At 36.5% G+C, this 25,222-nt stretch overlaps 1 protein-coding gene across 2 annotated transcripts in view; it reads left to right on the plus strand.

Moving 5' to 3' along the window:
• The window catches only part of CNOT2 (CCR4-NOT transcription complex subunit 2), a 130,419-nt gene that overhangs the window by 47,773 nt on the left and 57,424 nt on the right, over positions 1–25,222 (plus strand). The window contains exon 2 of one of the 2 annotated variants that reach the window (XM_003989040.6): positions 4,706–4,848. In XM_003989040.6, coding sequence (XP_003989089.1) covers positions 4,801–4,848 — 48 coding nt within the window. In that variant the 5' untranslated portion in view covers positions 4,706–4,800. The remainder of the gene's footprint in view (positions 1–4,705; positions 4,849–25,222) is intronic. The other variant, XM_006933889.5, reaches the window with a different exon arrangement.

Consider the following 25,222-nt stretch of genomic DNA (forward strand, 5'->3'; position numbering starts at 1 on the left):
GCCCAGTAGTTCACTGTCTCACTTGGTACGGTCTCACAGTTCTTTTTTTTCTTGTCTGTTTTCTCACTGCTTAATTTTTTATTTTTTTAATTGCCAGCTGTGTCTTCAATTCACTAAACTTTTCTTTGAAGTTTAGAAAAGACTGCTGTTAATCTTATCCAATGCATGTTTAATTACAGATGTTGAATTTTTATTTCTGGAAGATCAGTTTGAGTCTTTTATTTTATTTTGAGAGAGTGTATGTGTGCATGAGCCTGGGGGGGGGCGGGTGGAGGGAGAGAAAGGAAAGGAAGAAAGGAAAGGGAAGGAAAGGAGGAAGAAAGAAAGAGAGAGGGAGGGAGGGAGGGAGGGAGGGAGGAAGGAAGGAAGGAAGGAAGGAAGGAAGGAAGGAAGGAAGGAAGGAAGGAAGGAAGGAAGGAAAGAAGGAAAGAAGGAAAGAAATGAATGAATCTCAGGTATGCTCCATGCCCAGCATGGAGCCCAGTGAGTGGCTGGATCCCACATGAGCTTAACGGACTGAGCCACCCAGGTGCCCCCAGTTTGAGCCTTTTAAAAAAGCTTTTTAGGGGCGCCTGGGTGACTTCAGCCAGGTCACGATCTCGCACTCCGTGAGTTCGAGCCCCGCGTCGGGCTCTGGGCTGATGGCTCAGAGCCTGGAGCCTGTTTCCGATTCTGTGTCTCCCTCTCTCTCTGCCCCTCCCCTGTTCATGCTCTGTCTCTCTCTGTCCCAAAAATAAATAAATGTTGAAAAAAAAATTCAAAAAAAAAAAAAAAGCTTTTTAACTTTCAACTAATTATAAACTTGTAAGAAGATGCAAAAATAGTACAGAGAAGTCCCATATACACATCACCTATCTTCCTCCAATGACGTCATCTTAACATAACTACAGCACATTATCGAAACCAGAAATTGGCACAAGCTCTCACTTTTTTTTGGTATGTCTTTATCATTCTGTGATGTTTTATCAAACATGTAGAATCATATAACCACCACCACCACAAGCAAGATACAGAACTTTTCTGTCACCATAAATTCCTCTGTGTTGCCAACTTACGTCTTTTCCATGCCCTTGCATTTCTGTTACCATATTCATAGTTTTCTTTATCTTCTTGAATTTGGGGGATATGTTTACAATACCTGTTTTAACCTCCTTGTCTAATGATTGTATCGCCTGGATCATTGCTGGATCCTTCTATGTTCTATTTTACTTTGTTTGGGGTGTATTTCCTGCATCTTTGCATGACTGGTAATTTTCAATTGGATGCCAGATATTTAATTTTATATTATTTAATACTGGAGTGTGTTGTATTATTTTAAATATTGTTGGGTTTTGTTTTGGGTTTCAGTTATGGCAGAAATAGCTTCATCCTTTTGAGGCTTGGTTTTAACTTTGTTAGTGCTGGTCCATAATATCCTTAGTCTAAGGCTTCTTTGGTTTCATTGTTTAGGCATTCATTACCTTCTGAACTCTATTCAATACCGCGCTGTGTTAAAGCCATCCTACTGTAGTTGATGGGAACATAAGTTCTGGGGATTGGGTTGATTACTTTTTAGAGGCTTTTTCTCTAGAATAAGTAGTTTTTCACATGTGTGCACAGATAATTACTCAGCTAAACCCTGAGGGTGATCTGTCTTCAGATCTTTGAAGCTCTTTTTCTCTGCAGCTTCCTTCTTTTCATTTGCCCTACAAATTGTAGCTGGCTTGGTGTCTCCCCTAACTTTGGATTCTTTTTGTTTCCTTTAGCTCACTGAGACCATTAGGTTTTGATTGGGTTCCGCCTCCCCCTCCCATGTTTTAGCCTCATACCTCTACAGGCTGCAGTAGGGCTTACTTCATTTGTTCTTTTTTCTTGATGATCTCTGTCCTGAGATGAAAATCATTGTTTTATATATTTTATCTAACATTCTAGTTATTTAAGGTAGGACAGTAAGTATAGTCTCTGTGTTCCCATCTTGGAAGGCATTCTGCCTTATAGAAAATTTCATGGTAGTTTTATAAATATTTGTCTTTTCTGACTTTTTGAATGTTTAGGACTTTGTAGGAAAACCAGTGTATAAACTTTTTATATATATAGGCAGCTAGAGTGCATGTTTTCTTATACTTTCTCCTTTTCACATACTCTGTCTTACATATATACTTACATTCTTTTTCATCTGTTATGCATCTTTTCATTCCCAGTGAGTATCAACACAATCTATTAGTGAACATTTTTGCTTAATGTAAGATAATGGTGACAAATGTTTGCTTTTTCGTGGTTACCCAGAAGAAAATAGAGTGCCTTCGTTCCTTTTTCCCTTTGTTTGTCAAAAGGAGATGATGATTGTTAGTTATTGATCAATATAGAATATTGATTCATACATTGCTTAGAGCAGATAGTGGCTGTTGACTGAAACCCTAAGACATGAAATATTTGAAGTTATCCCAAGAGGGAGAAACAAAAGAAATGAACAGAAACAAGTTTTCCCTTTGTGCTAAAATCCATAGTATTCCAAAGTTAATATTTGTCTTTTAACTGGTAAGTTTACAGATTAAATAATAACTTTTACCTTTAATTAAGGTTTATTTATTTAGCATATAAAGTTCTCATAATAGTTTTTTACATAGTTAGGTTATGTTAACGTACATTACATTACTTTGAAAATTGCCTTGCCTGATTTTAGATTGCTAACATCTTTTGATGAAACTAGTATAATGTGATGGTAATGTATGGGCTTTAATGTAAACATAGCTAATTTAATAAGGAAAAATAAAATTTGCCCTGTAAGAAAAAACTGAAATTTTACATTATTATCCATTGAATTCAGAGTTGCCATGAGTAGATTAATAGTTTTGGCAAGTGCTGTTTTAAATTATTATTTTTATAAAACACTAACATTAGGTGCTCCTGGGTGGCTCAGTTGGTTGAGCATTCAGCTTTGTCTCAGGTCATGATCTCACAGTTAGTGGGTTTGAGCCCTTCAGCTGGCTCTCTGCTGTCAGCACAGAGCCCGCTTCAGATCCTCTGTCTCCCCCTCTCTCTGCCCCTCCCTCACTCATGCCTGCTCTCCCTCTCTCAAAAATAAATAAATATTAAAGAACACATTAGAACAGGATTAGGTTTTTTTTGGTGGGGGGGTAAAAATACATAATAAATAGTTTTGCTCCCATTTTGTAACAATCATGAACATTTAAATTGGAGCTGAATGTGTATCACTTAACTATTCTTGTGCATCAGTTCACTTGATAATTTTATTTTATGATTAACCTAATTCCTTGGCTAGATGATAAAGATTACATTTATGGCAGTAAATATACCTACAGTTTAAAAAATCTTTCTCATTTGTTATGTTTGAGAGACATACTTAATATCACTGGTACATATAAATTGGTAATGAGCAATTAACATTTTTGGCCTAGAGTCAGGCGTCTTAAAGTATTTCAGCCAAACATACAATGTAAGGTGGTCCACATTAAGTAAAAGTATAGCACCCACTAGCTTTGTATTTGTGATTAGACATAAAACCAAAGATGGAATGTAGGTTTTCATTATGTGAATTCTTTTATGTAATAATACTAATTTTTAGTGATTTATTTTCCTTGAAAATGTTTTCTGTCCTTATTAGATTGCTTTTTGGAGGTAATCCATAGGGGGGTGTTTGTGTGTGTTGATTGGTTTTAATAAAATTGATTCATGCTTACTATGAATTTAAATTAAAGGTTTTTATTAGCCTATCCCAAAGCATATTTCGTGTGATGTTAAATAATTGTTCTAAATTTGAACTTTTAGTGGTTAGCAACTATTATATATTAATTCAGTAGGATATGTACCATTTCCCTAGGGTAAACATTTTACTGAAACAGGTGAGAGACATTTGTCTTGAAAAGATAATGTTTACAACTTCTTTGTAGATACCACTTTTGAGTTTTTGGTCTTTCAATTTTCAGTTTACAGTTTACATTTTTGAGTTTACATCTCTAGGGACTCTCACCTCTGCTTCAGTGACTTTTTTTTGGGGGGGGGGGGTACCTGAGGTGCATAGTGCCTCATCATTTTGGATTTATTTATCTCTGTCCAAGTTAAGAAATAAGCTCTATTATTTCTCTGCTTTAATGTAAAAAATAAATAAATAGAGCATTATGAAATTAGAGTATTGAAGGACAAAGGCATCCAGAAAGTTGGCATATGTTGCTACTCTTCCTTGGAGTAAATTTTAAATAGAATATTGAGTTAAGTTTGCATCTATTAATCATCCTGAGAATATATGATATATTCCAGTCTTACGGCATAGAAATAAACCTCATAAACTGAATGAATAACAGTTCTGATAAACAAGCCTTAGGAGGAGAATGATTTGAAATTACACAACTGAATCTGAATTAATTGGGTATTTCTGAGACTAATAGAGTATTTAAAAGAAAAAAATATATCAGTTGAGGGCTGAACTTTTTTTGTCCACTGTTTTATTGACCATAAGTGTCCTCTTTGTGTGTGAGGTCTGGTGTACAGTTTTAATTGGAGAGAGTATAAGAGTTTTTTATATTTAATAATTTTTTAAAGTATCTACCAGTCTAGCCCTCCCTAGATGGTTAAGAGAAAGATGCATTATGATATTAAAATAGTACTTTTTGTTTCTGTTTTATATGTATCATATTGGATATTTTTGCTGCTGTTCATATGTTTACATGTTAGTAATTTTGACGGCTTTTGGATAATTCCACTCTAGAGGGAGAACTGGTGGGCGGTCCTTCCTGTGACACGACCCTTGAGTGACAGTTCTATTTGATTGCCTCCAGTACTGTGAGGAAAGGACACGACTCTATGGTGAGGACTGATGGACATACATTATCTGAGAAAAGAAACTACCAGGTAAGATCAGTTTTTTTTTCCCCCCTTTTTGTCTTTTGATCATATTGCTACATTGAACTGTTTAATATGTTATATTTAATTGAAACCAGCAAATTGGATATACTCCAATATGAAAACTTTGGCTTATAATTTAAAATGCATGTGTTGGCTTTGACAGCTGAAATAGTTGGGAACATTTAAATCATGCTTATGATAAATGTATATTTTGTTAGTGTCAACGTAATTCTTTATGTATATGTCAAATCTTAGATTATCTGGTACACAATTTATGACTCCATGGCTGGGTTCAGAGCTAGTATTCCGTAAAACAAAGTGCTGAGTGTGTGTGTGTGTGTGTGTGTGTACACATATATATGCACACACACACACACACACACACACGTACATATTATTATTCCTGGAGGAATAAACCTGAATTCTTAGGCTATATTCAGGGTTAATAGAGCATCACAGATGTGTAGACAGAATTGGTTAGAATATAAAAGAAATAGAAATGCAACATCCCAGGGTGCTCAGAGACCCAAATTCTATTGAATTTCTCATTAGCTTGCTATCCTTATAATGCTAGATTCTTGTTTTGTCATTTATTTTTTTTTAATTTTTTTTTAACATTTATTTATTATTGAGATACAGAGAGACACAGAGCGTGAGCAGGGGAGGGAGACATAGAATCCGAAGCTTGAGGGAGCAGGAGAGGGGGTGGGGAGACATAGAATCCGAAGCAGGCTCCAGGCTCTGAGCTGTCAGCGCAGAGCCCGATGCGGGGCTCGAACTCACAAACCGCGAGATCATGATCTGAGCTGAAGTCGGTCGCTTAACCAACTGAGCCACTCAGGCGCCCCTTGTTTTGTCATTTATTAAGCTGGTTAATAGTATCCATTCCCTACATGTAGCATGTAAAGATGCTAAAAGGTGGTTGAAGTGTAATATTCCTCTTTCTGAGGTTTTAAAGGAAGGTGAATTTTAAAGATAGTGGTATGAAATAGTGATTAAAAAATTTTTTTTGAATTTCATTTTTCAAAGAAACTCTCCTTTTTTAATAATAACATTACCAAATTATGCAGTAATTCAGAGTACAGAATAGTTCAAAGCTCAGGTAAGGATAAGCTGTAGGCTTTCTGCATGGGTACATACATGTTCAGCTTCCCTCACACCCTGCCACCTACCAGTTTTGTTCCCTCTAGGCTGTTGAAGGCAACTTAGTGTTACAGTAGCAGCTTTGATTCACTAACCATTTCTCTGCTAATCATTTATTTTAGCTCAGTTAATCTTTTCTTCCCTCAAATTGGAAAGGTAAATAGTGGAAAAAATTGTGAATGGGTCTTCATGGTGTTTATAGCAAAGATCCTTTGATTACAAGATTTAGATTTACTTGTTTTAGGTTCTCATTTGGGCACTGTGCCTAATAAAAATAGTGTCCAGTTGTTCTTCCTTTCACTTGCTGTCTGAAGTTTCTTGCCAGATCTTTATGATTTTAATAAGCCGTAGTTGTGGCTCTGCAGACACAGTTCTCCCTGTAACCTTTTCTACCTATTCAGGGTTCTTACAGACTTGACCAACATGGCCTTTGCTCATTTTCCTACTTGCTCTAGCTCCTCCGGCCTCACAACCACTTCCAAGTACCTTGACTCATAAGAGTTTAAGTGGTCACACTGCTTGGGCTGTTGCATCTTTTGATAGGTTCTGCTAAATTATTTTAAGAGTATTGTGATTCTAGGCTATGTGGCTTTTTGGTGCTCATAATCAGGTTGGTAAAGTGTAAGTATAGAACTTTTGTATGGTTATACAGTATGGTAATTTACTTCATGGAATCATTTTAATATAGAATTCCAAAATTTTCATTAAGAAAGGAACAAAATGACATTGTATTGAAGAGATTTTCTAATTCCGGCTCACTCTACTCTAAAAATACTATATTGTTCCAGTTACATTATTTACCAATAATCCAGGTTCTTTAGCTTCTTTGAAAAAATTCTTGGTTAGAGTTTTTCTGTCTGAAAATATTTCTCCTTTTTTATTGTTACTTAGTAACACTTAATACATGTTGAAATATTGTTGGAAACAATTGTTTAAATCTCCATTGCATAATTATTTTATTTTTGAAGCCTCTCTTGGAAAGGACATACATAGAAATATAATTTCCCTTTCTGATGTGATGATGAATATATTAAAAGCACATGGGAAATTCAAAATAATATCAAATAAATCACTTGTATTCGTATGGGTAGCACTAAAAGTTTACATATGCTGACACGAAATGATTTGGATTTTTTTTAAAATTCCATTTTGAGGAATTTTGTTTTTTTCATGGATAAAATAGGATTTCTTTGTACCAGTGTTTGCACTCAGTTCATCTTTCGTGGGATTTTGTTTTTGAAGGGCACTTGATGATTTATAGTGATATTTAGGCATCCTGATAATAGTAGGCTAATATTCCAGAGTTTAATAAGAAAGATCTCTAATTCTCATTTCCTTGTAGACCTGATAAAAAGCCTTAGGAATTTAGCTTAAGAAAATGTATTCCTTCACCTTTGTGCTAAAAACTAATGACTTTCAAATGGGTGTTGGTTGAAGTACTGATTTTTATACTGGTATTTACTGTGTTTCATTTCTTTCTATAAATTTAAACCCAGTTAAGTTTTTGGAGTTTGAATCAAGTAGTTGAATTTTATTTGCTTAGACTGCTATTAGTTCATGTGAGAATTTAATTATTTAAATGGTTCATAGTTCATTCAGTTTTGAAAGGATTGCCAAGCTTTTTTCAGGAAAATATAATCCCCCAGTTTTGCCAGTATTTACTTATCTTCCTTTAATTTCTACTAATTTATTTCAATGATAAGTATGTACAAATCCAACCATGCTAATTACTAATTTAACTCATCACTGGCTTTCCATCTCGTATGTAATAAAACCAAACTCTTAAACTTTATACAGTATTTCCATATTCTGACCCCAATCTGCATTTATTTACCCTTCCATTGTCTCTCCTCTGACTTCCTAGTATGCATTTTTTTCAGTTAGGAATACAAAACTGATTTTAATCTCCCTACCATACGCTTTTACACTTAAGCCTTTACTTGTTTCCTCTTCATGTAATGCCGCACCTTTGTTTCACATGGTTCAAGAATTAGGTATTATTAGTACTTCCAGAAGTACACTTACATAAGCTCAGTGTTCCTTTTCTTTGCTCTCATAACCTTTGTAGATACTTATAGTTTAGTGTTGACCAAATACATTGTAAGCTATCTATTTGTCCTTGTCTTCCTGTAGACCTGTGCTAATACTGTAGGCACTAACCACAAGTGGCTATTTAGATTTAAATGTATTTGAATTAAAATTTAAAAATTTTAGTTTTCCAGTTGTATTAGCCACATTTCAAATGCCTAACAGCTACTTTCCTTTAATGGCTACCATATCAGACGGTGCAGATGTAGAAATTTTAGGTCATTTCAGAATATTGTCTTGGACGGTACTACTGTATGAGCTAGAGCTATATTTGTTCATCTTGGAACTGCCAGTACCTACCATAGTTTTGGGTAAATAATAGTTGTTTAATGAATGTTTCAGTAACGTTAAATAAAACGAATTAAGTGAAAGAAAGAAATTGTAGAGTGTGCTGGGTAACATAACTACTGATATTTCCAAGATTTTTAGATGTTACTCTGAATGGAACTTTTTATAATATGAGGTCATTGATAGTGTCATGTTGGTTAGTTCATTGTTACCTATAAACTGAATCTAATGCATCCTGATCCGTATGTTCCTGAAGAATACCTCACAGTTGAAACTGCTGCATTAACTTTGTGGGATATAACATGCCACAGAATTATGGCAGTGATTGTATTGTCATTTCCTTCTCCCTCCCCCATCATTAAATATTTTATTTCCTTTTTATATTTTAAATCACAGAAGTTACAGGTATGCGTTGCAAAAACTTTGAAGAATAATGGAAATATAAAATAGACTGAAAGTTTACCTTAACTGTTTAGTGTATATTTTTTCAGATCTTTTCAAATAACGATGTAAGTGCAAATGTAATTTGTTGTCTTTGTTTCTAACAAATTAGCATTTTTCTGCAGCTTGCCTATTACACTTCATGGAGAGGTTTCCGTGTGCCACCCTTCCCTTGCCTCCTTCTCAGAAGTAATCACTAGTTTGAATTTTCTGTTTCATTCTTTTTATTTTTACAGTTTTGTAACGTGTGTTTCAGTGTATACAGGTGCATCTTTATGTATTGTGAGGTGACTTTGCCCATATATTTCATTACTTCAAATAGGAAAAAAGAACGTATTTCTAGCCCAACCAGAACAATTTCCCAGATATGGCCGAAACACTAAATACTTATCTGACTATTCACTCAAGTATTTCTGCATAATAGAAAGCATTTAAAATACAAGTTGCTTAATTATTTTAACACAAATACATCAGTAGATATGTTTCCTTTTGGTGTGCAAGACAGTTATACAGCACGATATACAAATTACATTTTTATTTTTTATACTGCAATAAAAATGTAATGTAAATAAGGAATGATGTACCCTGTTTCTTTTATTCTGAGTTACATTTTATTGAAAATTTATATTTTTCTGCTGTCAGGATACATCTTACAACATGGTATCTTAGAATCATAGTTGTAACATAGTAGCTTGTAACCATTCATTGATACCTTCTAGTATGATTGAAAACAGCACCGACATCAAAGCATCTTAGAATCTGTAATATGTTAAAGTATGTTAAAAATGCATAATGAATATAAAGAACACTTAATAAAGTGAACAAGAATTTTCTTTCAAATGGGTACGTAGCAATTCAAGAGTTGTCAGAGTAGATCTGGTACCTAGAGCAGAAAGATGGAGGCTTTCATCAATGTTGCTGTTTGGCACTGCATTAAGGTAAACAGGAGTTAGCTGAGGAAGGAATTGGTTCAGAAATCGATGTCTGAAACCAATGAACTGGTTCACAGTTTATTCTTCCTTTCTTTTGAAACTCTTGTAAACAAATGGCTGTACCCTATTGTTTGTGGCCAGAGATGAAGCAAGGGTATAGAAGACATTCAAAATGGATGACTATTAAATTCACTTGCAGTTACACAATGAGGTTAGTGCCTGTAATTACACTTTTGAATGTGATGCTTCTGCTTATGTCATGATCACATTATCAACAACAGAAATCCTGTTGACTCCATGACTTGAATATTTTTTTAATAAATTTTGACATTTATTTTTGATTTTTATTTCCTCCTTATTTTTCTTCCCCTGGCCAAGAACATAAAGTTAAATGAATTCCCAAGGCACTCATCGTTGGCTCATAATAACAGGACGCTAACAATGTTAGCCTACTTTCATTGCATTATATCTTCTGATACTTCTTTTCCATCTTCTGAAATCATCAAATGAGGTGATTTTTTCCAGAAAGCAAGTTTCATCAAGATACATGGTATAGGGTACCCTTAGTGTCTTGATAATGTTTTCACAGTGCCCCTAGGCCAAAAGAAGTAACTGAACAGCTCTGTTGAGTAATTAGGTCTAAGCCACTTAACAGTAGTTAGCATAGTATCTTGACAGATGACTGCTGTGTTTCCCCAACATTTAAAATTATCTGGCAGTATCTGTATTCACTGTAGTGCTCCTGTTGGGAAATATATTCTCTTTTGGAAAAAAAAAAAATCTTCATTTAAGTAATTTGCTTCATTCATAAATATTAGTATGTGTTCATCATTAAGTCATTCATCATTAGGAAAATTAAAACATGAGTGCAGATAATTCTATGAATCAGAAAAAATACAGAAGTAAGCAAAATTAATTTTCAAAATATACTCTAAGGCCTTGCTTAGATTCTGGGATGAGGGCAGCTTAGTTTTAAAAATCTTTCTGAATTCCCACATAAAAATAGATCAACTGGGTAGCAAAACCCAAACCATGAAAACATTTATAACAAAACTTGGTGATGAGGTATCCGCATGAACCCTCCCAAATGTAAGCAGATGAGAAATAACCAAAAAACCTACGTGTATCTGTTTCAGTACATAAGAAGGTAGAGAAAAGCATTGGGGTATCTTGCCTGAGAATAGAAGCACCTCGGAGTGGTGAACAACCAATTTGAAAGTGATTATCCAGTTTGAAACTGGGAGAGATGTTGCCCACCTGTATATTAGATCTGTGTAAAGGACCTGTAGTGAGGCCTAACGTGAGCAGCCTTGCTCTGTCATCTCTCAAGATTGGCCTACCAGTGCTCCCTTCCAGGATTCTGCTGAGAAGTTTCTGGGAATAGAATCATGATTGAGCAGGATAGAGACAACAGAGACAGAGGAAAGAGAACCTCTAGATAAAAATGAGAGAGGAGGACAGAGCCAGAAAATCTCAGAAAACAGCCAGATAAACACACACACACACACACACACACACACACACACACGTGTGTGTGTATATGTATATATATATATGTATATACGTGTATATATATGTATATATTTAAGAGAGCTTGAACAGGGGAGGGGGCAGTGGGGGAAGGGAGAGAGAGACAGAGAGAGAGCATCCTAAGCAGGCTCCACGCTGAGCACGGACCCCAGCGTGGGGCTCCATCCCATGACCCTGAGATCATGACCTGAGTCAAAATCAGGAGTCTGATGCTCAACCCAGTATTTTTAAACGTTACATGAAAACAACCGAAGAGAGGGGTGCCTGGGTGGCTTGGTCGGTTGAGCGGCCGACTTCGGCTCAGGTCATGATCTTGCGGTTCGTGTGTTCAAGCCCCGCATCGGGCTCTGTGCTGACAGCTCAGAGCCTGGAGCCTGTTTCGGATTCTGTGTCTCCCTCTCTCTGACCCTCCTCCGTTCATGCTTTGTCTCTCTCTGTCTCAAAAATAAATAAAACGTTAAAAAAATTAAAAAAAAAAAAAAAAGAAAAAGAAAACAACCGAAGAGGGAGCTTGATGAAGTTAGAAGAGTATTTTGAACCAAGCCATGTTCTCAAAATTCAGGAAACTTAAATTCACAAAAGCCCTTTCAAGAATATTTTTAGGAGTGTTTTTAATAATTTTGAGTACCTCGACAGTGTTCATACTGATACGACATTTGACGTCAAAGTTTTTTTAAAGAATTTATGGAGGCTGTGTAAGACATTTCCATATTGAAATCAAGTAAGTGAAGATATTTTCCTATATCTTTAAAAATTTTTTTAATTTTTTTTTTTTTTTTTAAATTTTTGAGAGAGAGAGAGAGACAAACAGACCCTGAGCAGGGGAGGGACAGAGAGAGAGGGAGACACATAATCCGAAGCAGGCTTCAGACTCTAGGCTCTGAACTGTCAGCGGGGCCTGAACTCACTAATGGTGAGATCATAACCTGAGCCGAAGTTGACACTCACCAGATGGGCTGAGCGACCCTGGTGCCCCTACACTCAATTTTTTTTAGATTGATTATTGTATCCATTAATGTTGCTAAACTTTTTATTCTTATAATTTATCTGCAGGTTCCTAAGGAGTTTTCATGTGGATAAGCATATCATCTGGAAATTGCAGTTTTGATACTTTTATTATTTATAACTTGATTTCTGAACTCACTAATATTTCTGATACATTGTTGAAGTGTTAATAGAAATCTTTTGTCTTATTTCTTGTCTTAAAAGCTTTAAGTTGTCACCAGTATGATATTTTCTGCAGTATTTTTTTGTGCGTGGATATACTCTATCAGGATAAAGAGATTTTTTTCTGTAGCCCCTTTTTCATATTTAAGATTGTTGACTATGTCCCTTTTCTCTTTGTCAGCCTTGCTACAGATTTGTCATTTTAAATTTTTCAAACCTATGAGATTTTTCTAGTTTTCTAGCTGTTGCTGATTTCTCATGCAGTTTCACTGTAGCTAGAGAGTGTAGTTAGTATGATACCACTTACCTGTTTATGAACTTGGAACAAAATGTGTATTGATCAATTGGTGGGTGTATTGCTGTTTTTCCCATTAGATCATATCTGTTAATCTTGGTGTCTGTGTCTTCTTTACCCACATATTTGCCCATTATTATTCACATATTGTCGTTATTCATTCCTTTGTTTAGATCTGGATTCTATCATATTTTTTCTTTAATTATTATATACATTCTTGTGTTTAATGTGTGATAAATCCAGCAATTGGAAATTGCTACAGATCATTCTTTTTTTTTTTAATTTATTTTTAATGTTTATTTCTGAGAGAAAAAGAGTGTGCGCGCATGAGTGGGGGAGGGGCAGAGAGCAAGCAGGAGACACAGAATCTGAAGCAGGCTCCAGGCTCTAGGCTCTGAATTGTCAACACAGAGCCTGATGTGGGGCCTGAACTCATGAACTCATGAACTTGTGAGGTCATGACCTGAGCCGAAGTCGGTCGTCCAGCCAATTGAACCACCCAGGTGCCCATCTGGCAGATCATTCTTAATGTCTTTTGTTTCTGCTGGTTTTCACTTGTGGTACCTTGTTTCCTTGTGTGTGTTGTCACCATTTCATGTTTCTTAGCTGTGGGAATTTGTTGAGGACTAGGTGGAAGGACATCCCCCAAGGGGATTTGATTTGCTTTTGCCGGTGCCTAAGAGTCTACCAGTCCAGGACCGGTTAAAAATAAAATGTTACCTTAGGTTGCAGTCCATATAGGTAGTGTGAATTCAGGCTGGTTTATGGCTGTTGCTTCTCAGAAGAGCTTTCCTTTACCTCTTTCTGCCTAGCATCAAAATCATGACATTCAAGTGCTTTCTTCACTAAGAGGTTATTACAATTATGGTATACCCTTTTAAGGTACTTGCTTTTTGAGAAGGTCTTTTAACAGCTTTCCTACCTTGGGCAAATTCTCCTTTGGGGATATAAGCTTATGTCTTCTCTGAACTCTAGCTTTTACTTTGTTTTGAGGTGCTGAATTTCCCTTTCTCCCTTAACAATTCATTTAAAAATAAAGATGTAATCTCTGTGTTAGTTTTCACTGATATTTTGTTCACACTGTATCTGCATTTGTGAATAAGGTCTGGCATATGCTTAGTGAATATTTGTTGATTGGCTGAACCAATACTTCATGGAACATTTTTAAGTTGGTTTTGAATGGAGCATTTTGGTTTTTGTGTATAGTATATCCTAGTACCAGAAACATGATCTTAATCATTTTCTAGGTCTCAAGTGAAATTTCACTTCTTACGGGAAGCATTTCTTGCTTCTATTATATATTCTCATTGTTCATTGTAATTTGAGGGGGCTTATTATTTCTGCTTTTTATCATCATCCATAATTGAAAACATCCCTTCCCATTCTTTCTTTTCTCTTTCCATCCTATCTTTTCCCTTTTTTCTCTTCTTACAACAACTTTTTTTTCTTCCCTTCCTTGCCTGCCTCCTTCAGTTCCCTTTCCTTTTCCCTCCTTACCTTTCTTTTTTTTTTCTTTTTTTTTTTTTAATGTTTATTTATTTTTGAGACAGAGAGAAACAGAGCATGAACGGGGAAGGGGCAGAGAGAGAGGGAGGCACAGAATCGGAAGCAGGCTCCAAGCTCTGAGCCATCAGCCCAGAGCCCGATGCGGGCCTCGAACTCACGGACCGCAAGCTCGGACGCTTAGCCGACTGAGCCACCCAGGCGCCCCCCTCCTTACCTTTCTTTATATTGTCATTTTCCTTTCACTTGGAGAACTTTTAAAGTTTTTTTTTTTTATTATGTGTAACCTAGGCAAAATTATTTAAAGTAATTAAATTTTTATTGAAGGAATGGCACATGTTGTGGTTCCCTACACAGCCTATCATCTTGATTCTTCCAAAGTTTATAATCTTGAAAATAGCTCTTTTAAAAAGAACTTTTGCTTAACCCACAATTGTCATGTCCGTTAGTCCACAGTTCTTTTAGTTGGGCTTCTTTGATCGCTACTTGAATATGAATATCCTCATGACATACTACAAAAACTTCCAACCTATAATCGTTGGGACCCAATTTCATCAAGCAGTTTATTTTAGGGCCACATTTAGAGTCAGAGTAAATGGATATTTCTGGTTCTCAATTTCAGACATCCTGTACACATGCATAAGCTCAAATTGTATTTACTCCTAAACTATCACACCCTAGAATAGTACAGATCTTTATATCTTTCTAGATATAGATATAAAGATCTTACATCTTTCTAGATATACCAATTACTAAGATTAAAAAAAAAATTGGGGGACCTGGGTGGCTAAGTCGGTTAAGCGTACGACTTTGGCTTAGGTCCTGATTTCACAATTTGGGTTCAAGCCCTGCATCGGGGTCTGTGCTTACAGCTCAGAGCCTGGAGCCTGCTTCAGATTCTGTGTCTGTCTGTCTGTCTGTCTGTCTGTCTGTCTCTCTCTCTCTCTCTCTGCCCCTTTCCCTCTCATGTTTTGTCTCTGTCTCTCAAAAATGAATAAACATTAAAGAAAACACTTTTTTTAAAATTGACTGTTAGGTCTTTTATAGTATCTCTGTCAAGTACCTCTTTCCTACATATCTAACAAGTAGTTAGTTCTGTGCTTATAGCAAACCGCATTTTTACTCTTTCAATTATTTCTGACAATGTGAGTCTACAGGGTAAAGAGCTGTCAGGAAAGACCTTAACTAAAAAACATTTTTGTGGGGCGCCAGGGTGGCTCAGTCGGTTAAGCGTCCGACTTCGGCTCAGGTCATGATCTCACGGTCCATGAGTTTGAGCCCCCCGTTGGGCTCTGTGCTGACCGCTCAGAGCCTGGAGCCCGTTTCAGATTCTGTGTCTCCCTCTCTCTCTCACCCTCCCCCGTTCATGCTCTGTCTCTCTCTGCCTCAAAAATAAATAAACGTTAAAAAAAATTTTTTTTTTAACATTTTTGTGATGCCTTTCTGATATTGATGGATTCTTTCACATTTTTTATGTCTGTAATAGTCTTTATTTGATCTTCATTTTTGAAGGATTTTTTGCTGGGTATGGAATTAAAGATTGACTCTTTTCTCTTCTTTCAGGGGTTGTCTTGAGCTGCCTTATGTTCTATGTCTAAAAACCATTGGTTAATATATTTTATCCTTTTTTAAAATTTGTTTCAGGTGAGGCAGGAGAAGACCATGTTCCTACTACTACATTTTGGTTAGAAGTACAGATTACAAGATTTCATTTTTTTTTTTTTTACTTAAAAAAATTTTTTTTTTCAATATATGAAATTTATTGTCAAATTTGTTTCCATACAATACCCAGTGCTCATCCCAAAAGGTGCCCTCCTCAATACCCATTACCCACCCTCCCCTCCCTCCCACCCCCCCATCAACCCTCAGTTTGTTCTCAGTTTTTAAGAGTCTCTTATGCTTTGGCTCTCTCCCACTCTAACCTCTTCTTTTTTTTTTCTTCCCCTCCCCCATGGGTTTCTGTTAAGTTTCTCAGGATCCACATGAGAGTGAAAACATATGGTATCTGTCTTTCTCTGTATGGCTTATTTCACTTAGCATCACACTCTCCAGTTCCATCCATGTTGCTACAAAGGGCCATATTTCGTTCTTTCTCATTGCCCTGTAGTACTCCATTGTGTATATAAACCACAATTTCTTTATCCATTCATCAGTTGATGGACATTTAAGCTCTTTCCATAATTTGGCTATTGTTGAGAGTGCTGCTATAAACATTGGGGTACAAGTGCCCCTATGCATCAGTACTCCTGTATCCGTTGGGTAAATTCCTAGCAGTGCTATTGCTGGGTCATAGGGTAGGTCTGTTTTTAATTTTCTGAGGAACCTCCACACTGTTTTCCAGAGTGGCTGCACCAATTTGCATTCCCACCAACAGTGCAAGAGGGTTCCCGTTTCTCCACATCCTCTCCAGCATCTGTAGTCTCCTGATTTGTTCATTTTGGCCACTCTGACTGGTGTGAGGTGATATCTGAGTGTGGTTTTGATTTGTATTTCCCTGATAAGGAGCGACGTTGAACATCTTTTTCATGTGCCTGTTGGCCATCCAGATGTCTTATTTAGAGAAGTGTCTATTCATGTTTTCTGCCCATTTTTTCACTGGGTTATTTGTTTTTCGGGTGTGGAATTTGGTGAGTTCTTTATAGATTTTGGATACTAGACCTTTGTCCGATATGTCATTTGCAAATATCTTTTCCCATTCCGTTGGTTGCCTTTTAGTTTTGTTGCTTGTTTCCTTTGCTGTGCAGAAGCTTTTTATCTTCATAAGGTCCCAGTAATTCATTTTTGCTTTTAATTCCCTTGCCTTTGGGGATGTGTCGAGTAAGAGATTGCTACGACTGAGGTCAGAGAGGTCTTTTCCTGCTTTCTCCTCTAGGGTTTTGATGGTTTCCTGTCTCACATTCAGGTCCTTTATCCATTTTGAGTTTATTTTTGTGAATGGTGTGAGAAAGTGGTCTAGTTTCAATCTTCTGCATGTTGCTGTCCAGTTCTCCCAGCACCATTTGTTAAAGAGACTGTCTTTTTTCCATTGGATGTTCTTTCCTGCTTTGTCAAAGATGAGTTGGCCATACGTTTGTGGGTCTAGTTCTGGGGTTTCTATTCTATTCCATTGGTCTATGTGTCTGTTTTTGTGCCAATACCATGCTGTCTTGATGATGACAGCTTTGTAGTAGAGGCTGAAGTCTGGGATTGTGATGCCTCCTGCTTTGGTCTTCTTCAAAATTCCTTTGGCTATTCGGGGCCTTTTGTGGTTCCATAAGAATTTTAGAATTGCTTGTTCTAGTTTCGAGAAGAATGCTGGTGCAATTTTGATTGGGATTGCATCGAATGTGTAGATAGCTTTGGGTAGTATTGATATTTTGACAATATCTATTCTTCCAATCCATGAGCAGGGAATGTCTTTCCATTTCTTTAAATGTTCTTCAATTACCTTCATAAGTTTTCTATAGTTTTCAGCATACAGATCTTTTACATCTTTGGTTAGATTTATTCCTAGGTATTTTATGCTTCTTGATGCAATTGTGAATGGGATCAGTTTCTTTATTTGTCTTTCTGTTGCTTCATTGTTAGTGTATAAGAATGCAACTGATTTCTGTACATTGATTTTGTATCCTGCAACTTTGCTGAATTCGTTTATCAGTTCTAGCAGACTTTGGTGGAGTCTGTCGGATTTTCCATGTATAATATCATGTCATCTGCAAAAATCGAAAGCTTGACTTCATCTTTGCCAATTTTGATGCCTTTGATTTCCTTTTGTTGTCTGATTGCTGATGCTAGAACTTCCAACACTGTTAAACAACAGCGGTGAGAGTGGGCATCCCTGTCGTGTTCCTGATCTCAGGGAAGAAGCTCTCAGTTTTTCCCCATTGAGGATGATGTTAGCTGTGGGCTTTTCATAAATGGCTTTTATGATGTTTAAGTATGTTCCTTCTATCCTGACTTTCTCAAGGGTTTTTACTAAGAAAGGGTGCTGGATTTTGTCAAAGGCCTTTTCTGCATCGATTGACAGGATCATATGGTTCTTATCTTTTCTTTTATTAATGTGATGTATCACGTTGATTGATTTGCGAATGTTGAACCAGCCCTGCATCCCAGGAATGAATCCCACTTGATCATGGTGAATAATTCTTTGTATATGCTGTTGAATTCGATTTGCTAGTAACTTACTGAGAATTTTTGCATCCATATTCATCAGGGATATTGGCCTGTAGTTCTCTTTTTTTACTGGGTCTGTGTCTGGTTTAGGAATCAAAGTAATACTGGCTTCATAGAATGAGTCTGGAAGTTTTCCTTCCCTTTCTATTTCTTGGAATAGCTTGAGAAGGATAGGTATTATCTCTGCTTTAAACATCTGGTAGAACTCCCCTGGGATGCCATCTGGTCCTGGACTCTTATCTGTTGGGAGATTTTTGATAACCGATTCAATTTCTTCACTGGTTATGGGTCTGTTCAAGCTTTCTGTTTCCTCCTGATTGAGTTTTGGAAGAGTGTGGGTGTTTAGGAATTTGTCCATTTCTTCCAGGTTGTCCAATTTGTTGGCATATAATTTTTCATAGTATTCCCTGATAATTGTTTGTATCTCTGAGGGATTGGTTGTAATAATTCCATTTTCATTCATGATTTTATCTATTTGGGTCATCTCCCTTTTCTTTTTGAGAAGCCTGGCTAGAGATTTGTCAATTTTGTTTATTTTTTCAAAAAACCAACTCTTGGTTTCGTTGATCTGCTCTACAGTTTTTTTAGATTCTATATTGTTTATTTCTGCTCTGATCTTTATTATTTCTCTTCTTCTGCTGGGTTTAGGCTGCCTTTGCTGTTCTGCTTCTAGTTCCTTTAGGTGTGCTGTTAGATTTTGTATTTGGGATTTTTCTTGTTTCTTGAGATAGGCCTGGATTGCAATGTATTTTCCTCTCAGGACTGCCTTTGCTGCATCCCAAAGCGTTTGGATTGTTGTATTTTCATTTTTGTTTGTTTCCATATATTTTTTAATTTCTTCTCTAATTGCCTGGTTGACCCACTCATTCGTTAGTAGGGTATTCTTTAACCTTCATGCTTTTGGAGGTTTTCCAGACTTTTTCCTGTGGTTGATTTCAAGCTTCATAGCATTGTGGTCTGAAAGTATGCATGATATAATTTCAATTCTTGTATACTTATGAAGGGCTGTTTTGTGACCCAGTATATGATCTATCTTGGAGAATGTTCCATGTGCACTCGAGAAGAAAGTATATTCTGTTGCTTTGGGATGCAGAGTTCTAAATATATCTGCCAAGTCCATCTGATCCAATGTATCATTCAGGGCCCTTGTTTCTTTATTGACCGTGTGTCTATATGATCTATCCATTTCTGTAATTGGAGTGTTAAAGTCCCCTGCAATTACCACATTCTTATCAATAAGGTTGCTTATGTTTATGAGTAATTGTTTTATGTATTTGGGGGCTCCGGTATTCGGCACATAGACATTTATAATTGTTAGCTCTTCCTGATGGATAGACCCTGTGATTATTATATAATGCCCTTCTTCATCTCTTGTTACAGCCTTTAATTTAAAGTCTAGTTTGTCTGATATAAGTATGGCTACTCCAGCTACCTTTTGGCTTCCAGTAGCATGATAAATAGTTCTCCATCCCCTCACTCTCAATCTAAAGGTGTCCTCAGATCTAAAATGAGTCTCTTGTAGACAGCAAATAGATGGGTCTTGTTTTTTTATCCATTCTGATACCCTATGTCTTTTGGTTGGCGCACTTAATCCATTTACATTCAGTGTTATTATAGAAAGATACGGGTTTAGAGTCATTGTGATGTCTGTGTGTTTTATGCTTGTAGCAATGTCTCTGGTACTTTGTCTCACAGGATCCCCCTTAGGATCTCTTGTAGGGCTCGTTTAGTGGTGACAAATTCCTTCAGTTTTTGTTTGTTTGGGAAGACCTTTATCTCTCCTTCTATTCTAAATGACAGACTTGCTGGATAAAGGATTCTCGGCTGCATATTTTTCCTGTTCAACACATTGAAGATCTCGTGCCAATCCTTTCTGGCCTGCCAAGTTTCAAAAGAGAGATCAGTCAGGAGTCTTATAGGTCTCCCTTTATATGTGAGGGCACATTTATCTCTTGCTGCTTTCAGAATTTTCTATTTATCCTTGTATTTTTTTTAACATTTATTTATTTTTGAGACAGAGAGAGACAGAGCATGAACGGGGGAGGGTCAGAGAGAGAGGGAGACACAGAATCTGAAACAGACTCCAGGCTCTGAGCTGTCAGCACAGAGCCTGATGCGGGGCTCAAAGTCACGGAGCGCGAAATCATGACCTGAGCTAAAGTCGGCCGCTTAACCGGCTGAGCCACCCAGGCGCCCCAAGATTTCATTTTTAAAAATTATATTTTGGTTGAAAAGACAGATGAGAAGTCTTTTCTGACAAAGAGAACAAGCTTCTGTGTCAGTATTTATTTAAGGATTGAATACTTTCTGTTGTGTAAGTACTGTGTAGTATATACACAGAAATACTAGACCTTTTCTCAGCACTTAAGGCCACTTGGAAAGACACATAAAACATGACATGTCAGTAAATATATTACAGCTCACATATGGAGTCATCATAGCTGTTATTCTCTTTAACCTAAAGCAAACAATTGCATGATTTCTCTTGAATTCCCTTACTGAAGATTTCCTAGAATCTGATAGACCCATAAATACAGCAGCCATTTCTCTTCTCAGGTGAGGTAATAATTTCACTGGTATTTCTAGTAAAATATGTGTTCTGTAGTATTATCTCTTTATTGTTTAACCTGGCTCAGTAAACTAAAGACAAAATAGTACATACATATGCTAGTGAAAACTAGGAAGATATTTTTTCAAAGATAAAAGAAAAAAAAGATCTTTCTCATTAGGGCCAGAGATGCCAAGAGAGACTGGGACATATGAAATTTTAAACCTTTTCTAGTGGAATAAAGGCAATGTAATAAAGCTGAAAGAATGTGATTGTTAGAGGAACAATTTTGAGACATTGTTCTTCACTTTCTACCTGTATTACTTTCAACCAGTTAGGTAAAGTCTTTGACACTCTTGATATTTAAGAGTGAAATCTTTAAAAGTTGAATGGTTTCCTTATAGAAACATTTCAGTTAACAAACAGTATAGAAGAATGAAAATAACAAATCACCATTAGAGCATCACAATAATAGATGCGAGCAATATCCATGGATGAATGGTATAATTAGTAGGCAGAAATTTAAGGATGAACAGATACTTGCATGCTCTCAAAGAATTTCTTTCAAAACATTCATTGTTTAAAATGGGAAAATAGTAATTTACAGATGAGAAGACTGGTGGATGCACCAGCTTAATCAAGATCAGGGTTAATCACCTATAATAAAACATATTACCATCATATGCACTCATGTATATATCCATCATATAGGATACACTTGAGAAGGACACATTATCTCTGCAGTAAGGTGGCTTTAAATATGTATAACCTCTATCTAGTCATGAGAAAACAAGACATACCCACAATGCAGAACACTCTATGATGTACTTAATTAACATTAATGTAACTAATTACATCAGTGTAGTGAAAGGCAGGGAAAAACTGAGGTAAAGTCCAAGGTTGAAGACTGAGGAAACCTAAATGCATTGTGGGTCCTGGGATAGAAGAAAAGACATCAGTGGAAAAACTGGTGAAATCTGTATAAAGTTGTTTAGTTAATAGTTAATTTCTTAGTTTTGATACTGTGGTCAAATAAGATGTTGCCACTGGGGAGAGTGGGGCATATGGGAACTTGGTACTATTTTTGCAACTGATGTGTAAGTCTAAAATTATTTCCAAATAACAGGTTTTTAAAAAAATGGTGACAGTGTTTGTGAACAGAGCTTGTTAACATGTAGTTGTTAGTCTTTTTGTTGATAGGTGGGGACCTCATTTTGATAGTGTGTGACATTCTTTTCTGTTGAGCAGTTTCATTTTTCCACAGAAAATACAAGTTTGAAGGTGGGGTAGAGGGCTGTTCTTACATTTGATTGGTAGTGTTCTGTAAACAGGTTAAGGAAAGAAAGCTGAGGATTAAACTTACAGTTACAAAACGTAAGTCTTTACTTCATCCTTCAATTTTCAGGTCCATGTCTCACCTTTTACCTGCACTTTGGCTAAGTATCAAAATTTAGAGCCTATCCACTTGGGTTTTTTCGGGAGAACAAACCTTTGGTAGCTTATTGGAGTTGTAAGGCCTGGGTACTCTTCATGATAACTGCGATACGGAAATATCTTTGACCTGTCTAGATTCTATAGACTCCACCCTCCGTGCATCAATTTGAGGTAAAAGTAATCATCTTATGGAGGTCTTGTTCTGATTAAGTGAGGGGGGAGACACACACACACACACACACACACACACACACACACACACAGGTCTTGTTCTGATTAAGTGAGGAGGGAGACACACACACACACACACACACACACACACACAGTGCTTTGAACAGTATTTATCATTCGGTAAGCATTCAGTACTTATTAGTGCTTACTTTGTAACACGCCCACTGTAGTAGACTGTTCAGGCAATGCACTGTTTGGCTGACTCCAAGGAGTTATATTCCCACGGACTACAGTGCAACCCAGTGGCTCTAAGTAGTATAATTCTTCCAGTGCGATTCTGTGATACAAAAGAGACATGTCTTATCTCTTGATATTAAACTGTAAGTCTCAAATACTCTCAAAACAGCTTTTAAAAAAAGGTAATCTAACTTGAGAAAAAAAATGAGGAAATGGAAAAAAAGTGTTTTTAATCTCCCAGTCCTTATCTAGTACTTCTCATCATATGGCACTCTAACCACTGAAGGTTTCTGGTAGTCTTTTAGATATTTTGGAGGTAGTTGTCAATTTCATTGTGAAAAGCCATAAAAACAATTTCATTCATGTTTCATAAATGTAAGTTTTAACAGTTTTTCAACATAATCCTGTTACTTTTAAAAGTAATTGTTGTGTTCATAAAATTTTTGCCCTGTGCTGTAAGCACTACATTGGTCTGTTAGTGTCAAATAACACTCAGGTAATGACATGCATGGAATAAGATGAGGACATCTTCATGTTCTTTGTATTCATGTGTAAGGCACAATTCCAGATCTTGAGACAAATGAACAGACAGAAATTTCTGTTCTGATGGAGCTGACATTTTAGAACATAGGAAGACATTAAACAAAATAAATAAAATACGTTATATATTATTTGTTGATAATGTTATGGAGAAAGAATAAGAAGGGAGATAGAGAGTGCTTAAGTTGGGGAAAAGGTAGTGCAATTTTTTTTTTTTTTTTTACTTAGAGGTTTTTTTTTTTCTTTTTTCAAAAATTTTTTTTAACGTTTATTTATTTTTGAGACTGAGAGAGATCGAGCATGAACGGGGGAGGGGTGGAGAGAGAGGGAGACACAGAATCAGAAGCAGGCTCCAGGCTCCGAGCCATCAGCCCAGAGCCCAACGCGGGGCTCGAACTCACGGACCGTGAGATTGTGACCTGAGTTGAAGTTGGACGCCCAACCGACTGAGCCACCCAGGCACCCCAGAGGTTTTTTTTTTTTTAATGTTTTTATTTATTTTTGAGAGAGAGAGAGAGAGCGAGAGAGCGAGCGAGTAGGGGAGGGGCAGAGAGAGAGAGGGAGGGAGACACAGAATCCGAAGCAGGCTCCAGTCTCCGAGCTGTCAGGACAGAGCCTGACGCGGGTTCGAACTCACAAGCTATGAGATCATGACCTGAGCTGAAGTCAGACACCCAACCGACTGAACCACCCAGGTGCCCCGGTAGTACAATTTTAAATAGACAGGGAAGTCCTCACTAGATGACTCAATACCTGAAGTTGGGGTGGGTAGGAGACCATATAGATACATATCTAGGGGAAAAGCATTGCTCGAGGATAGAAATGCAAAGGGCTGGAGACAGGAGTGGGGAGTAGTGTGGCAGGAACACCACAAGAGAAGGGGAAATGATAATAGATTTAGAAGTAAGGGTGAGTTAACTAAGGCTTTGGAAACCATAGTAATGGTGCAGAAAGCCATTTTAAATGTCTTTCCACCTCCATTCCCTTTGATTTCTGATGTTCCTTTATTCTGAGCATCAAATGGATAAAGTATATAAGAGTAGAAATGTGATATCTAGCACATAGTAGATGCTTACTGCATGTTTATTGAATTAATTTATAGGGCAAGGTATTTTAGAAGTATTTTAAAGGTCTTATGTTCCCTTGCTGAAGGAATACTTTTTCATTTTTAACTGCTTCATACAACATCATTTTTCTGATACTTCTTTATATTTAGCTTACAATTTCAAAATATTTGTCATCTTCAGTAATATTATTGAATAGGTGTTATCTTTAAATAACTTAAGCATCTATTTTTATTAGCCTTAGTATTTATAATAGAATCTAGCCTTTTCTGAATCAATAATTCACTTATTATAAAACAAAGATTCACATTTTTAATGTGAATAAATGAGTTTATTGTGAATAAATCATATTTCTTTTAAGTCCTCTATTTAGATTGATTTCTTTAAGTCTTTAAGTTTTTCTCTTTGTCTAGTTTGTTTCAGGTTATTTTAATTGAAGATTCCTTACTTGTTTTTATCAGAGGGGGGCATTTTTAAGAAATTTGAATTTGTTGAGACTTATTTTGTGGCCTAATATATGTGCTTTCTTCTGGAGAATGTTCCATGTACATTTGAAAAGAATGTGTATTCTGGTGTTTTAGGATGGAATGTTCTGAATCATTTCTTCCCAAGGAATATACTTCTACCAAAAGGTATCTCTGGTTTTTAAAAAGTTCACTGATCCACTTTTAGGAATTTAAATACATTCATGTAATCTAGCTGTCATTCTGCTGGTTGATGGTGTTAATGTGTATGATAGTCTAAGATTTAATGTTGAGTGCTTAGGAGAACAAGAAAAAGTATACGAGGAATGAATAGGCAAAGTATTTTCACATAGTGTCTTAGATGGTTTCATGATCATCAGGTG

The sequence above is a fragment of the Felis catus genome, chromosome B4, assembly GCF_018350175.1.
Source record: "Felis catus isolate Fca126 chromosome B4, F.catus_Fca126_mat1.0, whole genome shotgun sequence".
NCBI classification, from domain to species: Eukaryota; Metazoa; Chordata; class Mammalia; order Carnivora; family Felidae; genus Felis; species Felis catus.